This window comes from Epinephelus moara, chromosome 19 (assembly GCF_006386435.1).
Source record: "Epinephelus moara isolate mb chromosome 19, YSFRI_EMoa_1.0, whole genome shotgun sequence".
Classification (NCBI taxonomy): Eukaryota; Metazoa; Chordata; class Actinopteri; order Perciformes; family Serranidae; genus Epinephelus; species Epinephelus moara.
Window position 1 is genome coordinate 3,217,324 of NC_065524.1, and position 13,660 is coordinate 3,230,983.

Sequence of the window (13,660 nt, forward strand, 5' to 3'; positions counted from 1 at the left end):
CAGCCTTATATATGTATATATATATATATGTGTATATATATCCTATCGGGTCAGGATAGGCCTAATTTTCGCAATATTACGCAGATGAAAAAATGTAGTCCATGAGGTTTGTTTTAAATGAGAATTAAAAGACAAGTCTTGATCAAATGTCAATGCCATCTAGAGAAACTATGTCATCAGATAAAGAGTCTCTGAGTTGTTTGGGGCCAAGAACAATAATTTCAGTTTTGTCTGAATTTAACATCAGGAAATTGGTGCTCATCCAGGTTTTTATGTCTTTAAGGCAGTTATGGAGTGTAGTTAATTGATTACTTTCTTCTGGCTTCATCGATAAATACAACTGTGTATTATTCGCATAACAATGGAAATTTATAGAGTGATTTCTAATGATGTTACCTAAAGGAAGCATATATAGAGTAAATAGGATTGGTCCGAGCACAGAACCTTGCGGAGCTCCAAAACAAACTATAGTACGTAAGGATGATTCATTATGAACGTTAACAAAAGCGATCAGATAAATAAGATTTAAACCAGCTTAGTGCAGAACCTTTTAGGCCAATTAAGTGATCCAGTCTCTGCAGTAGAATTTGAATAGTGTCAATAGTGTCTAATAAAACAAGTACAGAGACGAGTCCTTTGTCTGAAGCAATCAGAAGGTCATTTGTAATTTTAACTAGTGCTGTCTCAGTGCTATGATGCACTCTAAATCCTGACTGAAATTCCTCAAATAAATTATTATCATGGAGAAAATCACACAGCTGGTCTGCGACTACTTTCTCAAGGATCTTTGACAGAAAGGGAAGGTTAGATATTGGTCTATAGTTGGCTAACACCTCTGGATCCAGGGTGGGCTTTTTTAGTAGAGGTTTAATTACAGCTACCTTAAAAGACTGTGGTACATAGCCTGTTAATAAGGATATATTGATCATATCTAATATAGTGTTAACTAAAGGTAAGACCTCCTTAAGTAGCCTAGTTGGGATGGGGTCTAAGAGACACGTTGATGATTTAGATGAAGAAATCACTGCGGTCAATTCTTGAAGAAAGAGCTAAGAAAATGTTACTGTTTCTTTGCCCAACCCATTCCTCCTGTCTTCCATAACTCTGTGCTTGTTTGTTTCCCTGTGACTGTCTCTCTTATACCAGGCTTCCATCTCAGTGCTACGGTGGTGTCCAGTCAGGCCGGTCAGTCTAAAGGGGCCTACAATGTAGCGGTCATGTTTGATCGTTGCCGCATCACTTCCTGCAGCTGCACCTGTGGCGCTGGGGCCAAATGGTGTGCCCATGTGGTGGCACTCTGCCTCTTCAGGATCCACAATGTGAGTTTGTGTTTACAAAAGCAAAGTCTATGATCCAAGGTAACATTTTCATTAAACCCACTGATGTTATTTTATCAACAGAAAAACAAACAAAAGTATTCAGAGACCACAGGACATACCATCATCATAATCAGAGGAGAAGGAAGTGGGTCTGAGCCAAAATGATTAGTCTAGTATCAGTGTCATCAGTCTTAGTTATTTTTTTTTAATTAGTTATTTTGGACTTTTGGACACACAAGATAAGCCATTTAAAAACACATCCCTGTGGACTCTGGGAATTTATGATGGACATGATGGTTTTTTAAAATTAAATAATAATCAGTTACCGGTAATTGAAAAAAAAAAGTCAATATGACAATAAACAATATATCTAGTAGTACATTGCAATCTAAGGTAGGGCAGTTTATAGGGAACCAAATGCCTCTCTGGCAGACTTGAGCTTGAGATAAAATAAAAAATGCCTGGAAGTATTAAACGTATCTTTTTTTTTTTGAAAAATGTACACAGATGTGCTTACTTGTTTACTTGCTAAATAAGGTTATTGGGTGTTGGTACTCACTTTAGACTCTGTGTGTGTGTGTGTGTGTGTGTGTGTGTGTGTGTGTGTAGGCATCAGCAGTGTGCTTGAGAGCCCCGGTCTCTGAGTCTTTGTCCAGGCTGCAGAGGGACCAGCTTCAAAAGTTCGCCCAGTATCTCATCAGTGAGCTGCCTCAGCAGGTAACGTCTACCTATGTCCTGAACCACTTGTTAAAGTGTAAGTTTGGTATTTTTCAACCTGGCCCCAATTTTCCAATGTTTTTGTGTCTGAGTGACTAATGAGAGTAACAATTTATTAAATTGGCCTAGTATTGAGTGTAGCCAATGGCATAGAAACATGCTGCAATGTAAATAGGGATGTCCCGATCCAGCTTTTTCCACTTCCGATCCGATACCGATATTACAGCCTTGAGTTTTGGCCGATACCGATCCAATACATATTCACTTATTTTGTTGTCAGTCATGTTAGAAAAGGTTTGATCAAGCGATATTACTCTGACAAGAACAACTACTTAATCGGGTTAGTTAGGATGATCCACAACAGTTGGTATGAGAAACTGACCCGTTTATTGTTAACAGGGTAAAATAAACAAACTTTAAACTTGAACATTAACATTAAATAAAAAATATAGCTGGTTTGCTTTGGCTGCTTTGGCCCCTTAATAAATAGAAAATAAATCAACACAAGACATTGTTGACATTTAACAAACAATGCAGCCTTTCCTTTTCAGTTATTTTAGTAGTGTCAGTGCCAGCCTGGTGCTGCTGTTTCCTGGGACCAACAGAGGGGACAAAAAACCACACACAATATTGTACAACTGTTTAAACAAGCAATAGTCCATCCATGGCTCCAGTTTTACTAAGTGTGCCCAAAACAATGCCATCAGTGCTCTTTACTTAAACAGTAAGAGTGTAAACCAAATAAAAATATCACTCTCAAAAAACCAGAGCAGAAAACAAATAGTCAGTTATCTAAATTGACCGCTACTCTTCCTACCCTCTCTGCCGTCTGCATGCTGGCCTGGTGGATTGATAGTAAGAGCTGGAGCGGATCACTGGAATGGACTGCTTGAATCGCGGAGTGGGCTGGTCGGAAAACCTGGATCGGAATCCATGAAAAAACTGGATCGGAGTTCTTGGATCAGCATTTTTCCATGCAGTCCGATCCGATGCACGTTTTTTGCTAATATCGGCGGCCGATACCGATCCGAATATCGGATCAGGACATCCCTAAATGTAAACACTCGGGGCATCTTCACATCCCCCAATGTACACCCATTAAAAGTGCCACTGTCAGGCTCAGATTATTATTTTAGTCTTACAACTTCCAGAAAGGATCTCTACAGAGATAGACTTTTCTTTTTTTTTGAAGGGTAAGACCCGGCCCCGAAATCGCAATTGCCAAACCCACTAGACTCCATTTAAATGAACAGTAATTTATAGATAGTATAGAACCAGCATAGTTTGACATCTAACTGGTGAATTTATGGTTTATATCAAGCAAACCATAGTTCATGATTGTTTTAACAGTGAAAAGAAGAACCAAGATAGTTTTTGTAGGTTTATTTAGTTTCTGTTGTCTCTGAACAAAGTGTGTTTTACGATGATACAATTACTGTTTATTTAAATGGAGTTTGGTAATAGCGGTTTCAGGGCTTTTTCTGGTTAAACAAAAAGGATCTTACTCTTTAACACACAAGGTCACTCTGTGTAGGGATCCTTTCCATAAATTGTCAGAGACTAAGAATAATAATCTGAGCATTTCAGTGTCAAAACAAGCACTTTTAGCAGATGTACTGTAAATTGACAGTGCAGACATGTCCTGAGTAGTTGCATTGCAGCCTGTTTTTCACTAAACACTGGACCAGTTTCAAAAATTCTTGTTCCCATTAGTCATTCAGACTCAGAAACATTGGAAAATAGGGTCCAGGTTGAAACACACCAAACTTACCCTTTAACTTGATTAACCGAACTATTGAACAAAATGAAAGTAAAATATTTCCATGCTGTATGCTGTATATCTGACAAAGCAAGTTTGTTATTCATTCATTTGTTTTGCATCGCCAGATCCTACCCACAGCTCAACGGCTGCTGGATGAGCTGCTGTCCTCTCAGTCCACTGCCATTAACACCGTGTGTGGAGCTCCAGGTACAGTTGAAGTAATCACAGTATACAGCAAGACCGAAAGCTTGAGCTGTCATGATGTGCACTGTCTGATATTATCACCAAAGGAAAGCTTACAATCATTTAATTTAGACTTTCCTCTGGAAATAAGGGAGTGACAGCTCAAACTATTACTATATGATCTGTGTCTGTGTGTGTGTGTCTGTGTGTGTGTGTAGACCCGACAGCAGGCCCTTCGGCATCTGACCAAAGCACCTGGTATTTAGATGAGTCTACCCTCAGCGACAACATCAAAAAGACTCTGCACAAGTTCTGTGGGCCCTCACCTGTCGTCTTTAGGTACACATTACCTGTCTCACATAATGGTCCTTAACACATTTCTGAAAGGCTTTAGCAGGAATATTTTTACATTTTAGGGCTATGTTTAAACACCTCACTGCCCCCTTTAAACGTGTTGTCTAAAAGCTACTAAAGATACAAAACAAAGCTATATCCTCCTACTGGCTGACATATTTCTTGATTTTGATCAGCACAGGGAGTGTAGTTGATGCTTTCTTTATTTCTACTCTGTTTAACTTCACTCCCTCTTTCTTCCTGATTGATGCATTGTAGTGTTACTTGACTAAAATTAGTGCTGTGTGTGTGTGTGTGTGTGTGTGTGTGTGTGTGTGTGTTATCCACAGTGATGTAAACTCCATGTACCTTTCGTCCACGGAGCCGCCAGCCGCTGCTGAGTGGGCGTGCCTGCTGCGACCTCTGAGGGGCCGAGAGCCAGAAGGCATCTGGAACCTTCTGTCCATCGTCAGGGAGATGTTCAAGAGACGAGACAGCAATGCAGCCCCACTGCTTGAAATTCTCACTGAGCAGTGCCTCACCTATGAACAGGTACTTCCCCATATGACATCAGCTTTAGCTGCCGAATGTAAACCACTGCAAAGATCAAAAACTACAGACATAAGCATGTTGAAGTTAAAGTAAGAGTTGAAAAGTTAAAACTGTTCTTGTATACCCGGATACCCATGCACCCGGACCTCTGCTGCTGGATAGGCAGGGATTTCTGGGCAAAGTCAAACAATGTTCATCTGCGCACATTGTGATGACACACAGCTGGTTGAATATCAGCAGAGTTTCCCTGTTTCCCTTCACTATTTTCTGTAGAGCAGGGGTAGGTCTTTTCAGTGTTAAAATCATTAAAAAGCAAAAGCAGCATGTGTATACATTCAGTGGGCTAGACCTTCAGTAGCTAGCTTGCTAACTTTTCAGGGTTTGATTTTGATTTGATTTTGGGAAGAAACGTATATCTTTTTCCAACCTCTCCAGGTAATGAGTATAATTATTACATGTGCCCCAGGCACCACAATAAGCTTGAAATCCACAAAACCAGCCTGAAAATGAAGGAAATCTGAAACGATTGCATTAGTCAATGGAGCACAGCTGTGTTGTTGTGAGATCCTGGTCTGAGCTGGCCTGATACTACGTTATGATTGGCCAGTCTGCGTCCATGGGCTGGACTTAGCAAAGTGTCAATTACATGAAGAGTATAAAGGACTGAAATTTGCACAGCTTTTATATATGCCAGGGCAGGTCTGGATCTGGACTGAGTTGCAAATCAGTGCAGGGTGGACCATTGCCGGCCCGTGGCGTAGGCAGTATAGGCGAATGCTAAGGGAGCCGTCATCCATGGGGGGCGCCACAAATGGGGGACAAAAACAAAATCAAAATGTTTATCTTCTATTTTTTACCAGTAATATTACTGCTACTATTTTTGAAATATTACATAAGGTCACAACAACATAACTATGTAGCAAAGCTTACTAAATAAGGCATAGGCCTTTTTTTCTGGGTTCCTGACGCCCCCCGGCCCCCATCTCGTTACACTTAACCTGCTCTCTGGGGGGATGGGCGAGTTATCTGAAGTCACATGAACCCCAGAATATGCTGTATCATTATCATGTGAAAACGATAAAAGCTCTCTGGTGCCCACTCAACTACCACTACACTACTGAGAGGAGTGGATGTGGAGAGAAAATACATGAAAAACTAACAAATCCGTGTTGAAATCAACAGGAACTAGTAAGTAACTGGTCTCTAAGCCTCTAAGTAACTGGTGGCCAAAAAAAACAGCTCAGGGTGGTTTCATTAATTTACAGTGTGAAGCTCTATTCAGTAAAAGAGAGTATTGGGCAAAGGTAAATTACAATGTTCTCATGATATGTTCGGTGTAATCTTGTAAAATGTAGCTTTTGGTGAGAAACTTGAATTAATGCAGCTGTTTGAAGGAGAAATTTGCTCACCTAGGGCACCACATGTGCTAGAATCGCCACTGAGGTGGCCCATATTACTTATTAAGTTAACATTATACTACGGTTAGCTGAGGATGCTTGTTTTTGTTGCATTATTGATAACTTAATGAGTTTTATTTATGCTGGAGCATTGTGCTGGCAATGTTCCAGACCTCTGATATTAGATGTAGAATTCATATATGGACCTTCAATAAATAGGGACTTGTTATCTACAGTTAATTCTTGACACCTTTCACTGAATTGTCTGACTGTGTGTGTGTTCAGATCATCAGCTGGTGGTACAGTGTACGGACCTCAGCGTCCCACAGCAGTGCCAGTGGCCACACCGGGCGCAGCAACGGCCAGTCAGAGGTGGCGGCTCATGCCTGTGCCAGCATGTGTGATGAAATGGTGGTGCTATGGAGGCTGGCAGTGCTCGACCCCACTATGAGCCCCTGCAGGTCAGACTGCTGACACCAGGCCACACACTGCTTATAGACTTCTTCAACTGTCACAGAATTTGGTCATGAATGGGAAAGTAATGTGATATCAGGCATTTACTACATAATGGTTGCATTGAAGATATGTTTAAGGTAGGAGTAAATATGAAGTAGGGACTGCAAATAAAGACTGTGTACAATCTCTTCCAGGCGTCTGGAACTGGCAGGACAGCTCAAGCAGTGGCACCTCAAAGTTATAGAGATAGTTAAGCGGGGACAACATCGCAAATCCCTGGATAAACTGTTCCAGGGCTTCAAGCCTGCTGTTGAGTCCTGCTATTTCAACTGGGAAGTGGCCTACCCATTGGATGGCATCACCTACTGCAGTGCTGATAAGAAGAGTGCCACATTCTGCTGGTCCAGGGCAGTGCAGCACCAGAGAGGAGTCAAAGCTGCTGCAGGAGTGGGTGGGGAACCTCCTGAAGCAGGGGGAGCGGGTAGAGCTGAAGGAGGAGCTGGGGGAGATTATAAAGGAAGAGGAAGTGGTCACTCGTCTCAACAGGAGGTGGCAGTGCGACCCAAGGAGACCATACTGACCAAGAGAAAGGGTCTGTCAGTGAGCGGAGGGGGAGGGATGCTGGTCCGTCTGGCCGGGAGTGTTTCATTGTCCTTGGAAGATGGAGGGGGGAAGTGCATGTATAAAGGGCCAGGCTCCTCCTCTGGAGGGAAGCTGAAACTGACACAGGGAGGTGGGAAGGGGGCACCTGTGGGGGGCCCTGGAGCAAGTGGGTTAGGAGGGGGTAAGCATAATAGTGCCAAGCGAAGAACCAGCAGTGAGGACAGCTCCCTGGAGCCAGATCTGGCAGAGCTCAGTCTGGATGATGGTTGCAGTCTGGCTCTGGGGGCTGAGGCCTCCAATACATTTGAGTTTCTCCCCCCGCCACCAGAGATGCTGCCCTCCCCAAGCCCACTGCTCCGAGACTCACGCAAATACAGCAACAGCAGCGGGGGGAGCAAGATGTTTGAAACGAAGCGTGTCAGCCATGCCTCAGCTGCACTTCCTGCTGCAGAGCCTGCTCCACCTTGCTTCCCTTCCAAAGAGACAGTGTTGGTTGTTATGGACATGCCCAGCGCTGCAGAGAAGGAAGCAGCAGAGCTGGAGGTAGAGCCTGTCCAGAACAAAGATGAAGATGTAGACTCGGCTGGCAGCAACCAGCCTTCCACCTCAACGGCTACAGCAAGATCAGGCACCACTCAAACATCTGCAAAGCTACCACGGGGCCGCAGAGAAGGGGTGTTTGCTGGAGCAGCAGCAGGGAGTGGGGCAGCAGCTGCAGGTGGACTAACTAACCAAGGAGCAGAGGCAGCAGGTGGAGTTGCAGAAGGAGAAGTTGTGGGTGAGGACGACTATCAGGCATACTACCTGAGTGCTGCCTCAGAGGAGGGAGCAGACAGACAGCTGACTGACAACCACCAGGAGGAGGAGCCAGACATTTTTGCAGGGATGAAACCGCTGGAGCAGGAGGGACGCATGGAGGTAAGGAAGACCAAGTGTTCTCCAGTGGGCATGAGTCTTTGGTACAGACGGACAGTGTCACTACTGTAATTTGATTGGTGCAATATCTGTGTGGGTGGGCACTTAGGCCAACGTTAGCTGTCATGGAAATGCAAATTTTGACAGCCAGGTCATGTGTCTGCAGGCCTGCATTCACTGTAGCCACTACAATTCAGTGCAGAGCTTTCTTGGGTCACACACCCACACACTGCCATTGAGAACATTTATTACTTCTTCCAAATATGTGACTTAGATAACTGAATTAAATTCAGTGCTGACTACTGACTACATATTGTTTACCCCTAGCTGTGTTACCAAAGCTGGAGATTCAAAGAATTGCCAAAATTACAAAATAAAGTATGTTTTTTTTTTTTAAAAAAGGCATGATTTTTCCGTGTGCGTGCATGCGTGCATGCGTGTACAGGTGCTGTTTGCGTGTGCTGAGGCCCTCCATGCTCATGGCTACAGTAACGAGGCGTGCCGGCTGGCCGTGGAGCTGGCCAGAGACTTGTTAGCCAACCCTCCAGACCTGAAAGTGGAGCAGCCACAGACTAAGGTAGATACAGTCACAAGTCCCAGCACCCCGCAACACACTCTCCACTACTTCCCTTCTCTCCTTCTGTTGTACAGTTTCAATTTGCCAAAGACATCAGTCAGCATTTTGAATGGTGTAGTGGGATAATGAGCTGTTCTTCATGAACGAAAGCCACCACATTTTTCTGATAACTGTTTTATATTCATTGGCATTGTTACTGTGCCAATTTTGTATTGTGCCAGTTTGTAAATGAGCAACAAATATTAAATATTCACAAAAATGAAGAAATTCAAACTGTGAATCTACTTTTCAGAAATAAAGTTTTGTTTATTTTCTGACATTGTTATTTTCCTTGATTTAGGGTAAGAAGAGCAAGGTGTCAACGAGCCGTCAGACACAGGTAGCCACCAATACGCTGTCAAAAGCCGCCTTTCTCCTCACTGTTCTCAGTGAACGACTGGAGCTCCACAACCTGGCCTTCAGCACTGGCATGTTCTCCCTGGAACTCCAAAGACCACCGGCATCTACCAAAGCTCTGGAGGTCTTTCACTTTTACATAAATACACACACATACTCTGGATGCTTGAAAAATCCTAAAAATAGAATAAAATTCATTATCCCTGTCAGGAGTAAGCCATCATAGCCCTGTTTCCACCAAGCAGTACGGTACGGCTCAGTTCTGTACGGTACGTATCTTTTCCATTTCCTCAGTGAAAAGTTGTGCATGGTACCAATGGAACTGTTGCATACCGTCCCAATTTTTGGTCACCCCTCTGTTGGGGTACCTAGCACACAGACTTGGTACTAAAAGGTGGAGCTAGAAATATTGCAGCCCATTGATTAGTCAATAGCGGATGGTCACTCTTGCTCAGGGCTGAGTTGTGGCTTGTGTTGAAGCTTATGTAACCACTGCTCATACCGTGGCAAGTTTTACATACATTAGTAAACTCTTAACTATAAAATGAAAGGATGTTTTGCTGTGTCTCGCAACACCTGTAGTCTGAGATAATATAATTTTATTCACTGGGCTAACTGCCGGCAACTTTTAAGATGGAACATTTACTTGTATGTTATTATGTTCCTTAATGTATGAGTTGATGACGTGAATCCATCAGCACACCTACAATTTCAATATGACAACTTTAATTATTCCATTAGTTTTTATTGTCTCTTATTCACTTTTAGTAATGAGTGGATCTTTAAGCAATATATATTATTTTTGACCGGATTATGTGAACTGCATGTATTCTAATCCTGATTTGGAGAAAAAAAAAAGCCCCACAGAGCGTCGTTCCTGTGGGTTACAGCAACACTAAACCCCTTTGCTTGCCTGAGTAGGACTAAATATACAAACCCGCTGTTTTTAACTATCCCATGGAGTGAGATTCTCACTCCAGCCTGTTCTGTTTTGTTCTAAAAATGTCAGCGTACAACCCCATTCTGTGGACGATAAATGGGGTGCAGACTTTCATTTGTGTCACTGGTGATGAGGAAATACAGGGAGTGCTGGATGGAGCACTAAGTGACAATAACCCCGCCCACATTTGAGAGCACTGTTTGCAGTTGAAACACTAAACAGACCTAGGGTCTAGGTATCATATCTGAAGGGTTACTTATGGTTCTAAAGGTATTATACCGAAAATGTTTGGTGGAAACGGGGCCCATGTGTTTGGTTGTGTGTGTGTGCATGACTATGTGAGTGTGTGTGTATATCTGTCTGTTTCCATCTTATCCTGTATACTACTGAACCTGTCAACATTTAATATTGTGTGCACATTTGTGACTGCAGGGTTTCCCACTCATTCATTTGTGTATCACTATCAGCATTCACTGCCACATACAGATTCTCTCTCTCTCTCTCTCTCTCTCTCTCACTCTCACTCTCACTCTCACTCTCACTCTCACTCTCACACTCTCACTCTCACTCTCACTCTCACTCTCACTCTCACTCTCACTCTATCTCTGTCTCAGCAGAGCATTTTGTTTTGATGTTTTGAGAAGTTGGACTACGTGTCAAAGTATAGGCTAGTTTTATTTCTAAAGATTAGACAATTAGACTGAATAGTACACACATATAATTTAAGTTTATTTCATGCACATAAAGGTCTGCAGAATATATTATTTATGTTTTCTATGATTTTTATATGTGGTTTCACAACTATGGAGATAGAAACTGATAGTCTGCCTTGTAAGCTTGTTTGAGCTGGGCAGCTATTAAATTAAGATACTATATTGATATCAGAATACAGAGCCTCCATCTGAGGAGATTCTTCTTCACCCTTCTTGTCTGGAGGTTCGTGGTTGTGGTTGCAGTTGTGCCAATCTAAGTGTATCCTGGTAAACTGATAATCACAAAAAAATTAAAAGGTACAGTTAAACATGAGGTTTCTTGTAGGTTTAATCTTGGGGTTAAGGCAAAGATTGCGTTAATACACAACTTTTTAGGTTACTGTTTTGCTAGCTTATCCAAAAAGTGATGAGATGACCCCATGTGAGCCGTCGGGAATGCGCATCAGGCACCAACACTCGCACCTGGGGTATGTAAGGCACGTCCCCCGGGTTACAGACTAAATTTTGAAGGAGTTCCTGCTCTTGTAGGCCAAATTTTAACTTCAGAAAATGACACCCATAGAAAAGTTAAGTCTCATTTCGAACCAGACCATCTGCAGATGAATTTGCCTGTAAAAATCAGATTTTTTTCTCTCTTATCTTATCTTGGTCAGAGTTCTCTCAAGCATTCGTAAAATGTTCTCTTCCCTAAAGCCTCCTACAGACTGTAAGATTTTAGCAATCTTTTAAGTTTAGTGCAAGCTACACTGTGCAACATTGATCTAATAAACTTGGGTATGCAGACTGTACGATTACAGCTCCTACTGAATCGCAGGCTACGGCCTACAATGCAGTAGCTTCCCATACTGAGTGTGCAAGGATGCTGCACGGGTTATTACTTCTCCAACTGTGAAGCATAGAGGGTCACATTTATAAATAACCTAACCTAGTGGGCACTATATTCTGCGGTATGTCTGTGTGTGTTTTTGCTAGCTGCTAGGTTGCTCACCTGGCAGCTGCAACTCCACAGCTGTTTCCTTCCATGTTTCATTCTTCTTTACGTGATTATGGTAAGAGCTGGAGGACACATCATACAGGCAAGGCTTCTGCTGCCACAACTCCACCGCTTTAGAGCCATGACCAAATATCGCCACGTCTCTTTTATGTTGGTCCTCTTTTGTCTGGGACAGCCCAAAATCACACAGTGTACACCGGGCTTAAGAGAAGAGCAAAGATAAGAAAACATTGGTGAATCCCAGAAATCAGTGGGTAAAACAACTTAAGGACAAATTGGATAAGAACAAAACTAAGAGAAAATTTGTCAGTTTATTGGCTACTTGCCGTTGTCTGTCTGGTGTTAGGATGCTAGCACTTTTTAAATGATTATGGATGAGGTGTGTTTGGATGGAATGGTGACGTGGACATGCCATGGGAATTTCAAAGTATTTTAAAGATCATGATATGTATTGACATTTTCACTTTGCATCGATGATATTGGATCATGATTAGTGAATAGATAATTTGATCCAGATTTATGTGTTGTTACATCCCTAGTAATTAAAAACTGTGTATTTCTATTTTATCCACTACAAGCATGTTAGCCTCAGAGGAGAGCCGATGCAGGACTTTGCTTTGACTACTTGAATTGATAGTGTTGTTTCAATAAAGACTGAGCATCTCCACAAGTCACTCTGAACAGGAGTGTCTCTAAAATGCTAAAAATGTCGATAAACACAGGGTTTTAATTTGGGGGTTGCTTCCTTGTTCCCATATGTCTAATGTATATGGTGTATCCAAAACTGCATAAAGAATGTGGAGGAATGAACATGTACCACACATAGTGACTGTGTGAGTGTGTGTTGACCAGGTGAAGCTGGCCTACCAGGAGTCAGAAGTGGTGGCTCTGTTGAAGAAGATTCCTCTGGGCCTGGTGGAGATGTCGGCTATCAGAGAGAGAGCTGAGCAGCTCAGAGATGGAAACTTCTGTGATTATAGACCTGTGCTGCCCCTCATGTTGGCCAGTTTCATCTTTGATGTACTGTGTACGCCAGGTAAGCACCAATTGTTATTTGATCACTGGATTTCATTTAGTACAAGATGTTAAACTATGTTGAACAATGCTAAGGCTCTGACGTGCAAGTCCCCCACCAGAATGAAGCTGATGATGTTGCATTGGGCACCCCTGGTCAAAATTTCATTTACTGTGATCAGTTAAGTAAGTAGAGGATGACCTGATTTACAAAAGGAAAAACAGTTATGCATGATTATTGTTCTTATTTCAATCTTTTACAGTTTCAAAATAACAAAAAAGGAAAAGGGCCTAAAGCAAAGTTTTGGCACCCTGCATGGTCAGTACCAGTATCACACCCTCTAAACACTTTATTTAACCAGCTAGGAGTCTTTCAGTTCTTTTATGGGGGATTTTCACCCATTCTTCCTGCAAAAGGATTCTGGCTCTGTGAGATTCTTGGGCCGTCTTGCATGCACTGTTCTTTTGATTGAGAGCTGAGAGCTGAAATGTCATGGGGTGCCCAAACTTTTTCATGGTGCTCCTTTCCTTTTTTTTCACTCAAAAATTGTACAAAACAAAAATGAATACACTAATCTTGGTTAAAATGTTGAAAAAATGTTTAATTTTTAACTTAAAGGGAAATTTCGGTTTATTTCAACCTGTCTCCTATCGTCCTAAATTTGTTTCAAGTGACTAGTGACATAAAAATAATAGTTAGCATGTTAGCCGTTAGCCTAGATACAGCCGGGGCGCATAGTAGCGTCAGACCTGTTAAAACGTAAGTGAACGGGCATCCTTCAAGTGCAA

The 13,660-nt window shown here is 42.3% G+C and overlaps 1 protein-coding gene across 2 annotated transcripts in view; it reads left to right on the forward strand.

The window, feature by feature from the left end:
* Positions 1 to 13,660, forward strand: part of zswim8 (zinc finger, SWIM-type containing 8) — a 113,818-nt gene that overhangs the window by 58,597 nt on the left and 41,561 nt on the right. The window contains exons 4-13 of one of the 2 annotated variants that reach the window (XM_050070661.1): positions 1,147 to 1,319; positions 1,929 to 2,036; positions 3,924 to 4,005; positions 4,200 to 4,320; positions 4,665 to 4,866; positions 6,549 to 6,724; positions 6,914 to 8,240; positions 8,683 to 8,814; positions 9,155 to 9,334; positions 12,710 to 12,893. In XM_050070661.1, the coding sequence (XP_049926618.1) occupies positions 1,147 to 1,319; positions 1,929 to 2,036; positions 3,924 to 4,005; positions 4,200 to 4,320; positions 4,665 to 4,866; positions 6,549 to 6,724; positions 6,914 to 8,240; positions 8,683 to 8,814; positions 9,155 to 9,334; positions 12,710 to 12,893 (2,685 nt within the window). The remainder of the gene's footprint in view (positions 1 to 1,146; positions 1,320 to 1,928; positions 2,037 to 3,923; positions 4,006 to 4,199; positions 4,321 to 4,664; positions 4,867 to 6,548; positions 6,725 to 6,913; positions 8,241 to 8,682; positions 8,815 to 9,154; positions 9,335 to 12,709; positions 12,894 to 13,660) is intronic. The other variant, XM_050070660.1, reaches the window with a different exon arrangement.